The sequence below is a fragment of the Jaculus jaculus genome, chromosome 10, assembly GCF_020740685.1.
Source record: "Jaculus jaculus isolate mJacJac1 chromosome 10, mJacJac1.mat.Y.cur, whole genome shotgun sequence".
Lineage (NCBI taxonomy): Eukaryota > Metazoa > Chordata > Mammalia > Rodentia > Dipodidae > Jaculus > Jaculus jaculus.
In genome coordinates this window covers 11,635,821-11,652,148 of record NC_059111.1, presented here as the reverse complement: position 1 = coordinate 11,652,148, position 16,328 = coordinate 11,635,821, and the positions used below count along the sequence as shown (strand labels likewise).

The 16,328-nt window shown below is 45.3% G+C and overlaps 1 protein-coding gene across 2 annotated transcripts in view; it reads right to left on the bottom strand.

Annotated features, from left to right (window-relative positions):
* The window catches only part of Znf609 (zinc finger protein 609), a 147,906-nt gene that overhangs the window by 105,159 nt on the left and 26,419 nt on the right, over positions 1–16,328 (bottom strand). The window contains exons 2-3 of one of the 2 annotated variants that reach the window (XM_045161085.1): positions 9,567–9,654; positions 7,306–8,179 (exon numbers count right to left, since the gene is read on the bottom strand). In XM_045161085.1, the coding sequence (XP_045017020.1) occupies positions 7,306–8,052 (747 nt within the window). In that variant the 5' untranslated portion in view covers positions 8,053–8,179; positions 9,567–9,654. The remainder of the gene's footprint in view (positions 1–7,305; positions 8,180–9,566; positions 9,655–16,328) is intronic. The other variant, XM_045161086.1, reaches the window with a different exon arrangement.

Sequence of the window (16,328 nt, the reverse complement as noted above, 5' to 3'; positions counted from 1 at the left end):
AACCAAAAATCAAAGCCTAACCCCATGGTTTTTAAGTGAGCAAGTCCAATTTCCTTCTTTGTAGCTCTTGACACACGCTGGCTAGGAGCCGTCTGGATTTTTTCTGCCTTGCTCCTGCACCAGAAGGCTCTGCGCTGTAGGTCATGGGATGATAAGGAAATGAACAGTGTAATTTCCAAGGCCTCTGAACACGGCCCTGTCAGCAGCTCTGGAGGCAGGTTACTCAAGCATGGCTTGAAGAGAGAAAACCACAGAGAGGAGGGCTCAGGCAGTCAGCAGTGGCAGGATCTCAGCTGTGCATGTCATTGCCACCTCCCGCCTGAAAGCCCAAGCCTGCTGCCTCCCCGGGCCAGCTCTGCTGGTAAAAGCTCTTCTACCCAAATGGCAAAAACACAAGTTCACATCAGGGGAGGAGAATTAAGGACTACGACTTTTCTATGCACTCTTGTGCAGCAATAAAAACACTTCCTGCTCTTCTATGCTTTGCCCCGGGATTGCATATGCCAGCTAAGCGGCGGCAACGGCCATCCAACAGACTCAACGCCACTCCGGGGTGTGGCCAAAAAAACAACCCACTCAATTCACAGAAAATCTGAAAGTCAACAACAATGCTTCAATATCTTCTGAAGCCAATTTTTTGATTTTGCCCCTCCAACTCTGATACCAGGAGCTTTATAACTTATCACCAGCGTGCAAATAAATTTCCCAGGCCAGGTATGAGCAGAAACCTAGCCGACGCATCTATCTGCCACACTGGGCTTCTTGTACCATAGAATGCTGCTATAGTTCAGCCAATATTACTGAAGGAAAACTGAGACATATTTCAACTCAAATTGTATTTTTCTAGTATTTACTGAATGCTTCCTATGTGCTAGGCATTCTTGTAACCTCTATGTGTACACTATTTTATTTTTCAGATGAGCCAAATGGAACAGAATAAATAACTTGGTCATGACCACTCAGTTCGTAAGTGAGCAATGAGGTACAAGCTCAGATAGTTTGGCTACAGAGAACACTCAATCACTAAATCATACCTAAGATTTCTCTGAAATTTACATTAAGAAGGCTGTTATTTTAAAAAAAAATTTTTTTTTTGGTTTTTCAAGGTAGGGTCTCACTCTAGCTCAGGTTGACCTGGAATTCTCTATATAATCTCAGGATGGCCTTGAACTCATAGTATCCTCCTACCTCAGCCTCCCCAGTGCTGGGATTAAAGGCGTGCACCACCATACATGGTTAGTACTGGAGAATTGAATACAGACCATCAAGTTTTGCAAGTAGGCACCTTTAACCACTGACCTATCTGCAGAGCACCTTCTTTTTTTAATGTTTTATTTATTTATTAGATAGAGAAAGAGAGAGAGAGAGAATGGGCATGCCAGGGCCTCCAGCCACTGCAAACAAACTCCAGACACGTGTGTCCCCTAGTGCATTTGGCTAATGTGAGTTCTGGGGACTCTAACCTGGGTCCTTTGGCTTTGCAGGCAAACTTCTTTAACTGCTAAACCATCCCTCCAGCCCTTCTTTCTTTTTTTGAAACTTCTGTTCTTCCATAAATACAAACAATATACTATGATCACAATCTCCACCACCACCCTTCAGGACAAAAGCCCAGAAAGCTGCATTTCCATAAGTCTCTCCAGATACTTGTATACATTGAGGAGAACCTCAGTAAAGTTCTTTACAAGGTTGACATTGGGAGCCACTTGTAATTTTAAATATTTTATCTATTTACAAGGAAAAAGAGCGAGAGAGAATGAGAAAGGGTGTGCCAGGGCCTTTTGCCACTGCTAATGAACTCTAGATACATGCACCATTTTGTGCATCTTGTTTTACATGGGTGCTGGTGAAGAGAATCCCAGGTGTTAGCCTTTACAGGCAAGAGCCTTAACCGCTGAGCCATCTCTCCAGCCCACCACTTGTGATTATTTTTGTTGTTGTTTTGTTTTGTTTTTTCCCAAGGTAGGGTCTCAGTCTAGCCCAGGCTGACCTGGAATTCACTAGGTAGTCTCAGGGTAGCCTTGAACTCACGGTGATCCTCCTACTTCTGCCTCCTGAGTGCTGGGATTAAAGGTATGCGTCACCACGCCTGGCTTCCACTTGTGATTAAAAGCAGCTGCTGGGCTTAGATGTTAAGGTGCTTGCCTGCAAAGCCAAAGGACCCAAGTTCATTTCCCCAGTACCCACATAAAGCCAGATGCACAAGGTGCCATGTGTGCATCTGGAATTCATTTGCGGTGGCTGGAGACCATAGCACACTCGTTCTCTCTCTCTCTCTCTCTCTCTCTCTCTCTTTCTCTCAAATATAAGGAGAAGCCAAGGAAGCATCAAGTTACGAAATTTTATACCCCTTAGTCACTAGAGCCTACTGGGTATCTTATACCTTATATGACTTGAAAATAAGTAAATGAATAAATAAAGCCTCACCTTCAATTCATGGACATAAGCCCTGACAGTCAGCACAGAAGATCAGTGCTCTCTCTAGCTTGTGAATCCCTTTTTTCTTGCCTGTCAGAGTGGTGGAAAAAGCACTGAGCTTAGGACACTGAGACAGGTGTCTTCCCTCTCCCTATCTCCCCTTCCATCCCTAACTTAACAACCTGTCAATCAAACCAAAGGCAAGGGAGCAGGCAAGAGCCAGAAGGGTGGATCTTGTTTATTCCTCAACATGTCTCTCCCCACCTCCTGAGCTGGCAGGAAGTAGGAGGCAGGGGTGCTCAACAACTCAGGGCAGCAGCAGCAGTGGCTAGGAGCCATCTCCTGTCTCTCCTAGAACTCTAGGAAGCAGAGCAGGGAGCCCTTCCAGAAAGGTGTGCTGCAGCGCAAATGGGCTCCGTGAAGGAAAGGACAGGAAATTCCTGGGCCACATCCTGAGACACTTATTTTGATGGGAGAGAAGGTTCTGAGGAGGGTTTTGAACACTGAACTCTTCCTCATGAGCTAGTAGCCAAGTTGTGACAGGCTTTCCTGTTTCCTCAATTTCCAAATGGGGTGGTGGGTACTCTAGCCAAGACATTTTCTGCCCGGCATAGTGACACACTCCTTTAATCCCAGCAGTTGGGACACTGAGGTAACTCTAGAGTGAGTTCCAGGTCAGCCTGGTCTACAGTGAGACCCTGCCTAGAAAAAGTAAGCAAAAAAATAAAAACAGGTCAGGTATGGTGGCACAGGCCTTTGATCCCAGCACTCGGGAGGCAGAGGTAAGAGGATCACCATGAGTTTGAGGCTAGTCTGAGATTGCAGAGTGAATGCCAGGCCAGCCAGGACTACAGCGAGACCTTACCTCAAACAAAACAAAACAAAACAAAACAAACACGGCAGGGCTAGAGCGTTCACTCAGGGGCTAAGGCACTTGCTCGCAAAGCCTGCTAGTCTAGGTTCGATTCCCCAGTACCCACGTAAAGCCAGATGCATAAAGTGACACTCGCATTGGGGTTCATTTGCAGTGGCAAGAGGCCCTGGTGCCTTCTCTCTCTCTCTCCCGCCCCCAACCTTTCTTTTCTCTGTCTCAAATAAATAAATAATATCTAAAAACAAGGATTTGTATGTGGTTGAGGAGATAGTTCTGTGGTTAAAGGCACTTGCTTGCAAAGCTGAAGGCTGGGGTTCAATTTCCTGATTCCCAGGTAAAGCTAGTCATACAAAGTGACACACATATCTGGAGTTTGTTTGCAGCAGCAAGAGGCCCTGGTGTGCCCATATTTCCTTTCTCTCTATGTCCACTTGCAAATAAATAAAAATGATTTTGAGGGGCTTGTTTTCCAAGGTAGTGTCTCCCTCTAGCCCAGGTTGACCTGGAATTCACTCTGTAGTCTCAGGCTGACCTTGAACTCACGGCGATCCTCTTACCTCTGCCTCCCAAATGCTGGGATTAAAGGTGTGCGTCACTAGGCCTGGTAATAAAAATGATTTTTTAAAAAGACATTTTCCAAGTTTTCTGAGTTTCCCTTCTTCTTGCTCGCTCCCAGTTCAGCTTATGCCTTCTAGACCACAGAAGCCACGAGCTTTGCTGTCCGGCTCTGCTGGCTGTCCCTACAAAGAAGACATTCCAGGCTAATTATGTGGCTGTCAAGTCCACATTTCTTGTTTTGTGTTGACTCAGGGAAACATGTAGCCCAAGCTGGCCTTGAGCTCAAAGGAATTTCTAATCCTCCTGGGATTACATGCATGGGCTACCACACCCAGTTCATGTGGGGCAGGGAATTGAACCCAGGGCCTTATCCATGCTAGGCAAGCACCCTTACCAACGCAGCTACATTCCTGATCCATAAACTCATACTTCAGAAAAGCAATAAAAACCCTTTTACAAGAGGTTTGCTTGTAAGTATAGGGTTGCTCATCACGGGCACCTAGTGTGCCTTCACCCTGGTGCTCTCGGTGCTGCAACGCGGCTGCTCTGCCGAAGGTCCTAACGTTTTCTTTAACATCTGTGGGGGTGGTGCTAGGGGTCAAGCCTCATGCATGCTGGCCAAGCACTGGCCATGCCCAGCCCTTTCCCTTTTGTTCTTTTTCTTTTTCTTTTTTTTGAGGTAGGGTCTCATCCTAGCCCAGGTTGGCCTAGCATTCACTATGTAGTCTCAGACTGACCTCAAACTCACAGCAATCCTCCTATCTCTGCTTCTAAGTGCTGGGATTAAAGACATGAGCACCACTACAGCCAGATCAACCCTAGTAACTTCGAAATAATTTTTTCAAGATCAAAGGCAATATGCTAAAGTACCTCTGAACGAGTGTGTCCAAAAGGGCACAGGGGTAGAAATTTAAAAAGCAAACTCAGTACTGGGCGTGGTGGCGCACGCCTTTAATCCCAGCACTCAGGAGGCAGAGGTAGGAGGATTACTGTGAGTTCGAGGCCACCCTGAGACTATATAGTGAATTCCAGGTCAGCCTGGGCTAGAGTGAGACCCTACTTTGAAAAACCAAATAAAAAAGGAGACTCAGGTGCTGGAGAGATGGCTTAGCGGTTAAGGCGTTTGCCTGTGAAACCAAAGGACCCAGGTTCAATTCCCCAGGAACCATGTAAATCAGATACACAAGGTGGTGCATGCATCTGGAGTTCGTTTACAAGGGCTGAAGGTCCTGGCACACCCATTCTATCTACCTCTTCCTCCCTCCCTTCCTCCTTTCCTCCCTCTCTCTCTCAAATAAATAAATTTTTTTTAAAAAAAGCGCACTCAGCTGGGCAGTGTGGCAACACGGGCAATCCTAGCATGTAGGGAACAGGCGGGAGGAGCACTGGAAGTTCATGGTAACAATAGTAAGTCCAGACCAAACAGAGCTACATAACAAGACTTTGCCTCCAAAAAGAAAAACAAAACAAAGGAAAGAAAAAGAAAAAAGAATTATGACAGCAGACTCTTGCTTATAGCAACACAGGACTGCATGACAAATTTTCTGCTTCTCAAAGTACTTCTCAGAAATTGTTTCTTTGTTCCAAGATCAGAAGCACCAACTCTCTCCTTTTTCCCATTCTCATTCTGCAGGAGATAAAACTCTATCACCGTGACATTATTAAGGAGCAAAATTCCCTGGTACCAATGTACATTCTTAGCTAAATGTATAGCAAGCTTTAGCGCAATAATGTGAAGGACAGCCACCCAACCAGGCCACGTATTTGAGAGAAAACAGGTCCACTCTTTACTGGAGACAACCATGGACATTGAAGGCTACATCTTATATGAAGCTAAGTGACAACCCTTTCACCCAGACTACAATAAGATTGCAACATCAAGTACTCAAAATAAGGAGGAGGAGGAGGAGGAGGATACCCTCAGAAGTACTCATCAGCACAGGGAAACAATGATTTTAACATGGATATACGGCAAGAGTTTCCTGCAGCCAGACGCAGGGAACAGTGTACTGGGTCTGGAATAGAAGCAGGAACTCCTGGTACTCCCAGGCCTCTTTAAAACAGTATTATCCATCTGCACCCCAGAGAAAATGGTAAATCACAGCCAGCACTGGATGAGCCATGCCAGTAACCAGCTGGAGTTTGACTCCACCGAGGTGGACTATAGCATCTGCCACCTAAGCACAGGCAGCCTCTCTGGCAGCTGCCACTGGTGAAAGGGAATCAGCCATCGAGTTCTAAGTGGAGGGTATTCACAGCCCTACTACCAGAGATGCCCAGATGTTGCTAAAAGCTACAGATGCGCCAGAGGCGAAGAACCAAATACAGCAAAGAAAGCACAAGCCACCACTAAAATCCAGGCAATAGGAGGGCACCACCACCCGAACGCATACAGCCAGCCTTTATTTATTAACACTTACATATGGAAATAGGTATTCCCTGCTGCAGCTGATGTAATTACAGAGAAATCAATTTATGCTGCATCTGCTGTGATCAGCTGAAAACATAGAGTGAGCAGAGCAAAGCAGAAAATCAAGAGCCAAAGAACAGTTCATTACCAGGCCAGCTGCTTTGTAGGAAGTCATAAACTGCTCGAGTTGAAGGCAACCTGAGCTGACCCGAGGCTCGCCACTCTGTAAAGCCTACAGGCCTCATTTCCTGAAACATCCACTAAGGTCATTTTCCCAGAGGGAGGGACTCATGTCTAATCCCCCTGGGGCTGTAGACACCTATCTTTCCAAGTCAAGCAGAAGGCAAGGTATCATTACACTATTTGGCAGCTATAAAACCACCAGGAGACTTTGATTTCCAATAGTTGCAGGAGATAACTGGCAGAGAGCAACACTTTCAGGGGCCAAAGACTCTTTCTAGGCCAAATTTTCATAACAACAGTAACTCCTGAGGCCTGATTGAGCACAGCGTAACAGTTAGTACCTGCTGCCCCTTGCCTACTAGCCTAGAAAAGGCAAAGGACATTTGGTAACTATGCCGTGAAACATAACTAACCCTTTGTTTTGCCAGAGACCCAGCAGCACCACTTATCTCATTTAGAACAGCACTCTACTTATACGTAAAACCAAAAGCCCATTAAATTTATCAACAATTATGTCACTGATAATGAAATGTGTGAGCCGAGCTGGAAATCACATAAAGATTTAATGCCAGCCTCTAGCAACAAGTGTGTGAAGGGAAACAATAAGAAAGTGCAGGAGAATTCATTCTAACAAGTAGCTGACCCCAAAAAAACAGATCCTATTCCAAGACGTCCAGGCTTGCTGCAAACCAGTCTGAAGGGAATCCTTTAATTTGGAACAAAACCACATTATCATTACCAGCTGCTCTGACCTTGTAATTGGTCATTACCCACAATCTAATGAGCCTCCCACAGAGTGCACACAGCATTTGGCAGTGAGTCCAGGGTAGTTCTGGCCTGGCTAGATCTGGCCACCTCTTACCTTTTCGGACTTGACTTTCTTTAGCGGGCGACACTCATTCTCCCCTTCCTCTGGCTCCGGCTTAGCTCCCAAAGGATTGAGCGCTGCCCCAGGCTCAATAGCTATACTCCCAAGTGGCTCCACAGTTCCTGTGTCCATCCCTGAATTTGCATCATACTGACCACCCCGTCCTCCCAAGGCAACTGGCTGGAGGACCCCAGGATCCTTTTCTGAACAAGCACCCACTCCTTCGCTTCTCTCCTTCTTGCTCTTAGATGAGCTGTTCTCCTTCTCCTTCCTGGAGCCCGCGGCACTGCGGGAGGCCTTAGCCGCCTTCTCTGAGCCCTTGGGAGCAACGGCAGCAACCAGGCCTCCTGCATTGGCACCATCTCCTGAGCGGCCCTGCACCTCTTTCTTGCTTGCTGTCCCCTCACTCGGAGTGAACAAGGAAGTCCCTGGAGTGGGTTTGCTAGTGTCTTTGCCACTCTTATTCCTTTTGGATTTTGATTTGCCTTCCTTCCCTTGAGGACCTGGCACTGGGGTCACAAACTTGATGTTGTCTGGTAGTGTGGCCACAGCATTGGGAGCTGGTATCCCCACCTCCTTTGAGCCTGACATTTCCAGTTTCTGCTGGTCCTTTTCCAGATCGGCGTCCAGGTCAATGATGAGATTCCCTACTCCAATGTCCCATTCATCCCCACTGTCGTACGTCTCAACCGGGTTTGCATCCACTCCTTTCCCTCCGGAGGCTCCACTGCTCAAGGACATCTTAGAGTCAACGGCCCACCACGAGATTCAAGGCTCTTCCTTGCCCCCAGCTTTCCTGTTTTCAGCTTCAGCTATGTCCTCAGACCTGCCACCTTGGTCAGTGCATGTCCAGAGGACAACATCATTGCTGGAAAAAGAAAATTTAAAAAGCTGTTAAAGGAAACAATACAGGCAAGGAGACAGCCTGAAATAAAATCCCCACAGAAAGACCCTTCCTGGGCGGCTATCAACCCACAACGGTCAAGACAAATAGGCTCAATTGTATTTCTAACCATGTGATACTGGACCTAGAAAGTCAATTCCCACTCACTTTCCCCAGGGGAGAGCACACTATTTGCGACTGCTCTGAGGTTCTACGGTGAGTCTTAACTGGCACTCCCTAGAACTAGTTTCCCCTTCCTGAAAGACTCATTTCTTCTGTCACTGCCACTGCCAGAGGCAGTCCTCCCGCAATCAGTACAGTACTGGCCTAGCGCTGATCCACGCTGCGGCTCCGCTGTGCCCACACCCTCGTTCTTCTTGCTGCTTGAGTTATCAGTAACACAAAACATGACCGAGCAAAAGCTTTAAGGCTTCTAATAGGACCAGTCCCTGCTACAAGGAGCGTATAGATTCCTTGTCACTCTGCTATTGAGAAGAAAGGTCTTATGATTAAGAAAAAGAGAATCAAGCAAGCAGAACTAGGGAAAATGCAACTTCAGGAAGTGGGGGTGGCTAAGACTGCAGCCAGAGGAAACATTTCTCAGAAAGGACTCAACCTTATCACTTGAGTCTGGAGAAATTACATCACCCTTAACAAACCCCAGGTTGGAAATCATGATCTAACACACAGTTCTGTGGCCTCTCCTACTTCCCAGTAAAACACTTATGGAGACAAAATGAGAAATGTTTGCCCTATCAAAATTTGGACAATGAGCCAGGGATGGTAGTGCACACCTTTAATCCCAGCACTTGGAAAGCAAGCATAGGAGAATAACTGTGAGTTTGAGGCCAGCCTTGGACTAAAGTGAATTCCAGGTCAGCCTGGGCTATAGTGAGACCCTTCCTTGAAAAAAAAAAAATTGGGGGAACTGGAGAGATGGCTCAGGGGTTAAGGTGCTTGCCTGCATAGCTTAGCAACCCAAGTTAGAATCTCCGGTGCCCATATAAAGCCAGATACACAAAGTGACACATACATTTGGAATTTGTTTATAGTAGCTAAAGGCCCTGATGAACCCATTCTCTCCCCCTCTCTCTCTTCTATCTCTCTTTGCTTCAAAATAAATACATATATATTTTAAATTGGACAATAGGCTCGAGAAATGGCTCAATGGTTAAAGGTGCCTGCTTGCAAACCCTTATGGCCAAGGTTTGATTCCTCAGTATCCACATAAAGCCAGATGCACAAAGTGGTGCATGTATCTAGTTTTTTACAGTGGCAGGAGGCCCTGACGCACCCATACTCACTCACACTGTCTGCCTCAAGTAAATATATATGCATATTTTTTTTTAATTAGACACTAAGGAAGACCTACCTCCTGGATATATGATAACACTTCATTTTTCTTATGGAATTGTATTGACAAACACCAGGGCTTCACACCATATGGAATAGAGATTGGCCTAAAAAGGAGGTAAGGAAATATTAAAAGGGCAATTAAAGTATCTCTACTATCCCTTGGCTTATGGGGACTGTATCATCTAGGCAACGGGGCAATCAACAGATACCATGTAGGCATACTACTTAGGATAAAGTCAGAGAGTTTGTTCTTGTTTACTCCACTAATATAAAAGGATTTGTAACATCCTCCTACATCTAAGGAGAAAAAGAAGCAAACACCGTTTCCCACCCATTCCTTCAAGACAGTGTCAACAAATCAGGACCCAGGAGTAAGAAAAGCTGTCATCCTAGGAGAGCAGAGCTGTATTAGGTCAACACCTAACCAGTAACTGGATTTTGGGAAAGGGAGGCGTGCACCTTAGCCTGTCATTTAGCTGCAGAACTAAGGTGTATATCCATTACCTAAGTAGAGGGCTTATTGTCAACACCAATGCATTGCTGTTTATTAGCAAATGTCAAGTCTACCTACATATTATTTTTACAGGATAAATAAAAGGTAGAAGTTAAAAAACAACAGTGTGGGACTGGAGAAATGGCTTAGCGGTTAAGGCACTTGCCTATGAAGCCAAAGGACCCAGGTTTGATTCCCCGGGACCCATGTAAGCCAGATGCACAAGGGGACACATGCATCTGGAGTTCGTTTGCAGTGACTAGAGGCCCTCATATGCCTATTTTCTCTCTGTCTCTCTTCTCTCTCTCTTTCTCTACTTGCAAATAAATAAATTAAATTAAAAAATATATCTGTAGGCAACCTGCGATTATGAGTCCTGTCTCAAAAGAAAACAAAATCAAAACCAAAAATGTGAGCTGGAGAGATGGCTTAGCAGTTAAAGCGTTTGCCCAAGAAGCCTAAGGACCCAGGTCCAATTCTCCAGGAACCACGTAAGCCAGATAGATGCACAAGGTGGTGCATGTGTCTGGAGATCGTTTATGTGGCTGGAGGCCCTGGGTCGGGGCGAAGACTCAGTGTATGAAGTGTCTGCCACACTAGCAGAAGGACCTGCGCTCAGACCTCCAGCACCCACATAAAAACTGGGCGTTAGCCGGTTGTGCTGGCACATACCTTTAATCCCAGCATTCGGTAGACAGAGGAAGGAGGACCACTGTGAATTCAAGGCCATTCTGAGAGTACATAGTGAATTCCAGGTCAGTTTGGGCTAGAGCGAGACCCTACCTCAGAAAACAACTGGGTATGATAACATAAGCCTGCCATCCTGGATCTGGGGAGGTGAAGATGGGATATCCAGGGCTTGCTGGCTAAACAGTTCAGCCAGAACTGGGAGTTCTAGGTTCATGAGACCCTGTCTCAAAATAATAAGATAAAGAACAGCGGAGGAAGATACCCGATTTCCATCTCTGGCCTCTGCATACACAATACATACATGTGCACACACCTCCACACACATATACATGAATACTGCACACATGAACAAGCATATACACTTTTTTAATATCTTATTTATTTGAAAGAGAGAAAGAATTACAGAGAAACAGAGACAGCACATGGGCACACCAGGGCTTCCTGACATTGCAAACCAACTCCAGACACATGCGCCACTTTATGCACCTGGTTTAACTTGAGTACTAGGGAATCAAACCCAGGCTGTTAGGTTTTGAAAGCAAGTGCATTTAACTGCTGAGCCATCTCTCCAGCTCCCATTAGAAAAAAAATTTAAAGACATAAGAACTGTGAAAAATTGAGGGCTGGAGAGATGGCTTAGCGGTTAAGCGCTTGCCTGTAAAGCCTAAGGACCCCGGTTCGAGGCTCGGTTTCCCAGGTCCCACGTTAGCCAGATGAACAAGGGGGCGCACGCGTCTGGAGTTCGTTTGCAGAGGCTGGAAGCCCTGGAGCGCCCATTCTCTCTCTCTCCCTCTGTCTTTCTATCTGTGTCTGTCGCTTTCAAATAAATAAATAAGTAAAATTAAAAAAGAAAAATGAAAGAAAAAAAAACAGATTTGGAGAGATGGCTTATTGGTTAAGGTGCTTGCCTGCAAAACCTAACGACCCATGTTCAATTACCCACGTAAAGCCATATGCACAATGTGGCACATGTGTCGAGTTTTCTGGCAGTGGCTAGAGGTCCTTGCAGGCCCACAACTTTAATTTAGTCCCAGCACTCAGGAGGCACAGACAGGAGGACTACCATGAGTTTGAGGCCACCGTGAGACTAGTGAATTCCAGGTCAGCCTGGGTCATAGCAAGAAACTAGCTCGAAAAATAAAAAATAAAATAAACAAACATTACCACAAAGGTAAAATAAACATAATCCCTGAAAAAACTGAAATATGACACTTTTGAAAATGGTCTAAGAATCTTGAAATTTCTAGGGAACTGTTTGGAATTTCTAATACTATACAAGAAGACAGCCTCCAAGAAAAAGTAGGGTAGTAGACAGGGCTTTGCTTTAGCCGAAGCTGACGTAGAATTCACTATGTAGTCTCAGGGTGGCCACAAAGTCACAGAGATCATCCTACCTCTGCCTCCCGAATGCTGGGATTAAAGCTGTGTGCCTCCACGCCCGGCTTTTCATATTTGCAGTTCTTAAATTTTATGCCCTATGATTATGACAGGCCTTAGATGAATGCTAGAGACACAGCAGCAAATACTACAGGGGTTAAGGCAGTGGAACTTGATACTGAAAAGAATTCTACTGGAAGGGACTGAGGGCATTTCTAGGAAAAGGAATGGATGCTAAACTGAAACTCTACTACAGAATTACTTCAGTATAGTTCTTCCCAAAATCATGAGTTCTCACCTCTGCAATCTCTTAAACTGTAGCTATGTTTAACATATACTTTGCATTAATCGAAGGCTTACCAGCTAACTCCAGAGCTATTTTAGAATCAGTGTTTAATTTAGCCACTAAAATTACCCTATTTTCCGCTTCATGTTGTTTTATCCCTGGAAACACAGGACGACTTTCCTTAGATTCAAAAGACTTTTCTTAGGGCTAGAGAGATGGCTCAGGGGTTTAGGCACTTGCTTGCAAAGTCTAAAGACCAGGGTTCAATTCCCCATAACCCATATAAAGCCAGATGCACAGAGTTTGTAGTAGTAGGAGGCCTTAGAGTGCCTCACCTCTTCTCACTATCTGTGTTTATAATTTAATTTCTTTGTTTGTTTGTTTCTTGAGGTAGGGTCTCACTCTAGTACAGGCTGACCTAGAATTCACTATGTAGTCTCAGGGTGGCCTCAAACTCACAGTGATCCTCCTACCTCTGCCTCCCAATTGCAGGAATTAAAGGCACGTGCCACCATGCCTAGCAATAATAAAAAATTTTTAATTTGTTTTTTGGTTTTTTTGAGGTAGGGTCTTACTCTGGCCCAGGCTGACCTGAAATTCACTATATAGTCACCGGGTAGCCTTGAACTCTCACCAATCATCCTACCTCAGGCCTCCTGAGTGCTGGGATTAAAGTTGTACAAAAATATTTTCTTAAAAGTCTTTTCTCAGGGCTGGAGAGTTGGAGTTCGCAATTAAGGCATTTGCCTGCAAAGCCAAAGGATCCTGGTTCGAGTCAACAGGACCCACGTAAGCCAGATGTACAAGGGGGTGCATGCATCTGGAGTTCATTTGCAGTGGCTGGAGGCCTTGGTGCACCCATTCTCTCCCTCCCTTTCTCTCTCTCTCTCTCTCTGCCTCTTTCTCTCTCTCAAATAAATAAACAAAATATATTTTTTTTAAAAAGACTTTTCTAGGTGGGCATGGTGGCGCACGCCTTTAATACCAGCACTTGGGAGGCAGAGGTAGGAGGATCACCGTGAGTTCAAGGCCACCCTGAGACTACATAGTGAATTCCAGGTCAGCCTGAGCTAGAGTGAGACCCTACCTCGAAAAGCCAGAAAACAAAAGTCTTTTCTCTAGAAAATACTATGGCAGCTGGGCGTGGTGGTGCATGCCTTTAATCCCAGCCTGGAAACCAAGGTAGAAGGATTGCTATGAGATCAAGGTCAGTCTGGGCTGTCTCAAAACAACAACAAAAATTCATTCTCACAACCAAGAAGGAAAGACCAAGCAAATAATAAAGCTGACTTTAAATTCATTGTCTTGTTCCAATTCAATATTGCCATTATGTTTTTAATATTCTTTTTTATAATTTTTTATTATTTTTATTTATTTGAGAGCGACAGGCACAGAGAGAAAGAGGCAGAGAGAAGAGAGAGAATGGGTGCGCCAGAGCCTCCAGCCACTGCAAACGAACTCCAGATGCATGCACCCCCTTGTGCATCTGGCTTACGTGGGTCCTGGGGAACTAAGCCTTGTCCTTAGACTTCACAGGCAAGGGCTTAACTGCTAAGCCATCTCTCCAGCCTTTAATATTCTTTTTAAAATTTATTTATTTATTTTTGTTTTTTTAAGGCAGGATTTCACTCTAGTTCAAGCTGACCTGGAATTCACTATGTAGTCTCAGGGTGGCCTTGAACTCACAACGATCCTATCTGCCTCCTGAGTGCTGGAGTTAAAGGCATATAACACCACATCCAGCTATGTTTTTAAAATCTTTTGTTTTTATTTATTTGAGAGACAGAAAGAGAATGGGAAGCCACTGTAAACTTCAGAGGCATGTGCCACCTTGTGCATCTGACTTATATGGGACCTGGGGACTGGAACCTGAGTTCTTTGGTTTTGCAGGCAAGCACCTTATCCACTAAGCCATCTCTCCAGCCCTATTCTTTTTGTTGTTTTGATTTTCAAGGTAGGTTCTCACTCTAACCCAGGCTGACCTGGAATTCACTATGCAGTCTCAGACTGACCTCTCTCAGTGATCCTCCTACCTTTGGCCTTTCAAGTGCTGAGAGAAAAGGCTTGTGCCACCATGCCCAGACTGTCCACCCCACACACACACACCTGGCCCCAAACTCCCTGGGTAGGGTCTCACTCTAGCCCAGATTCATCTGGAACTCATTCTTTCTTTCTGTAACCCCAGGTGGCATGGGGATCCTCCTACCTCAGCCTCCTCAGTTCTAGAATTAATGGCATGTAATGCCATGCCCAACTTTCCTATTTTTTAATTAATTAATTAATTTATTTATTTATTTATTTATTTATTTATTTATTTATTTATTTGAGAAACAGAGAAAGAGAAAGAGAATGGGCACACCAGGGCCTCTAGCCACTGCAAAGAAATTCCAGAAGTATGTACCACTTTGTATCAGGCTTTATGTGGGTACTCGGGAAGCAAACCTAAGACCTTTGGCTTTGCAGATAAATGCCTTAACTGCTATACCATCTCTCCAGCCCTTGTCCTATTTTTGACAATAAAGAATTGCATAAGCTAGGCATGCTGGTGTACACTGCCTTTAATACCAGCACTTAGGAAGCAAAGGTAGGAGGAGAGACCTCCTGAGACTATAGAGTGGGTTCCAGGTCAGCCTAGGCTAGAGTGAAACCCTACCTCGAAAAACAAAAAGAACAAACAAACAAAAAATGAATTGCATACGTATTACTTTTCAACCAGGTAACTCTTCAGAAATCTAGCTTTCCAAACTCAGCAGGCTTGACAGTAACTTTGGTGGTACATTTCAAAATATACTCTGTAAAATTGCCAGGGATTCTTTAATTAGCCTGGCTATAGCAGCCAAACCACTTCCCATCTGTTCCCTATAGCATCTCTGGCTTTATACAGCTAATAATCGACTCTGACAGGTCATTGTGGAGATGTTTAACCTTAGGAGGTAGGATGACTATCATGCTAGCTGGAGATGAAAAGCAGTGACCTCTAGCTCCCACAGTGGAAAAAGTGCAGACTCTGGGTAATCAACATCTGACAGCCCCAGAGCACTTACAATCGGCAAGAGCTGCTGTGAATATCCTTCTCTTTCTCCCTTCCCCTGCCCCCAGGGACGTTCTTGCTTAGCTCAGGCTGACCTGGAATTCACTATGCTGTCTCAGGGTGTCCTTGGACTCACAGCAGCCCTCTTACCTGGGCCTCCCCAGTGCTGGGATTAAAGGCATGCGCCACCACACCTGTCTCCTTCTCCGCCTAACCGTACTGCATTTGTCTACTTAGGCCTGTCGATGCCCGGACTCTGGAATCACTGCCCACCACAGCCTGTCAGGACGGTTGGTGCCGTTCCACATCTCAGCATGAACACTGCTAGGGACAAGCCAGTCCATGACAGGCACTCAGCACACCCGCCCAGAGCATTCAAATTCACAAGCAGCATATGGTCATTGAAGTTCAGAAGCCAGTTTCTGATTTGGAACCCAAATAACAGCCCAGAGTGACATATTTGTAAATCACACATTTCAGGTCATTAATTGCCCATTTGAAGGCATTTGTCACTCCTCTAAAGCAGAAACAAATAAACCTCTCTTCTACAAGACTAAGAATGAAGAAAGTGGCCAGCCATGGTGGCGCACGCCTTTAACCCCAGCACAGGAGGGAGCAGTAGAAGGATCGCCGAGAGTTTGAGGGCACCCTGAGACAACAGAGTGAATTCCAGGTCAGCCTGGGCTAGAGCGAGACTCTAGCTTGAAAAATAAACAAAAAGAATAGAAAAAGTGTATTGCTCTTGCTCAGAGGGCAAAATTAGTCAGAGTCCTACTTATATCCAAGCATAACAAGAAAAAGAATACCTCTCTCTATCCAACTTAGCAGGCTTCAAGAAAGGATTCCTTTAATTGTTAGCTACCCACAGACAACCCAGTCTAAGCTGCAGATACACTGGGCA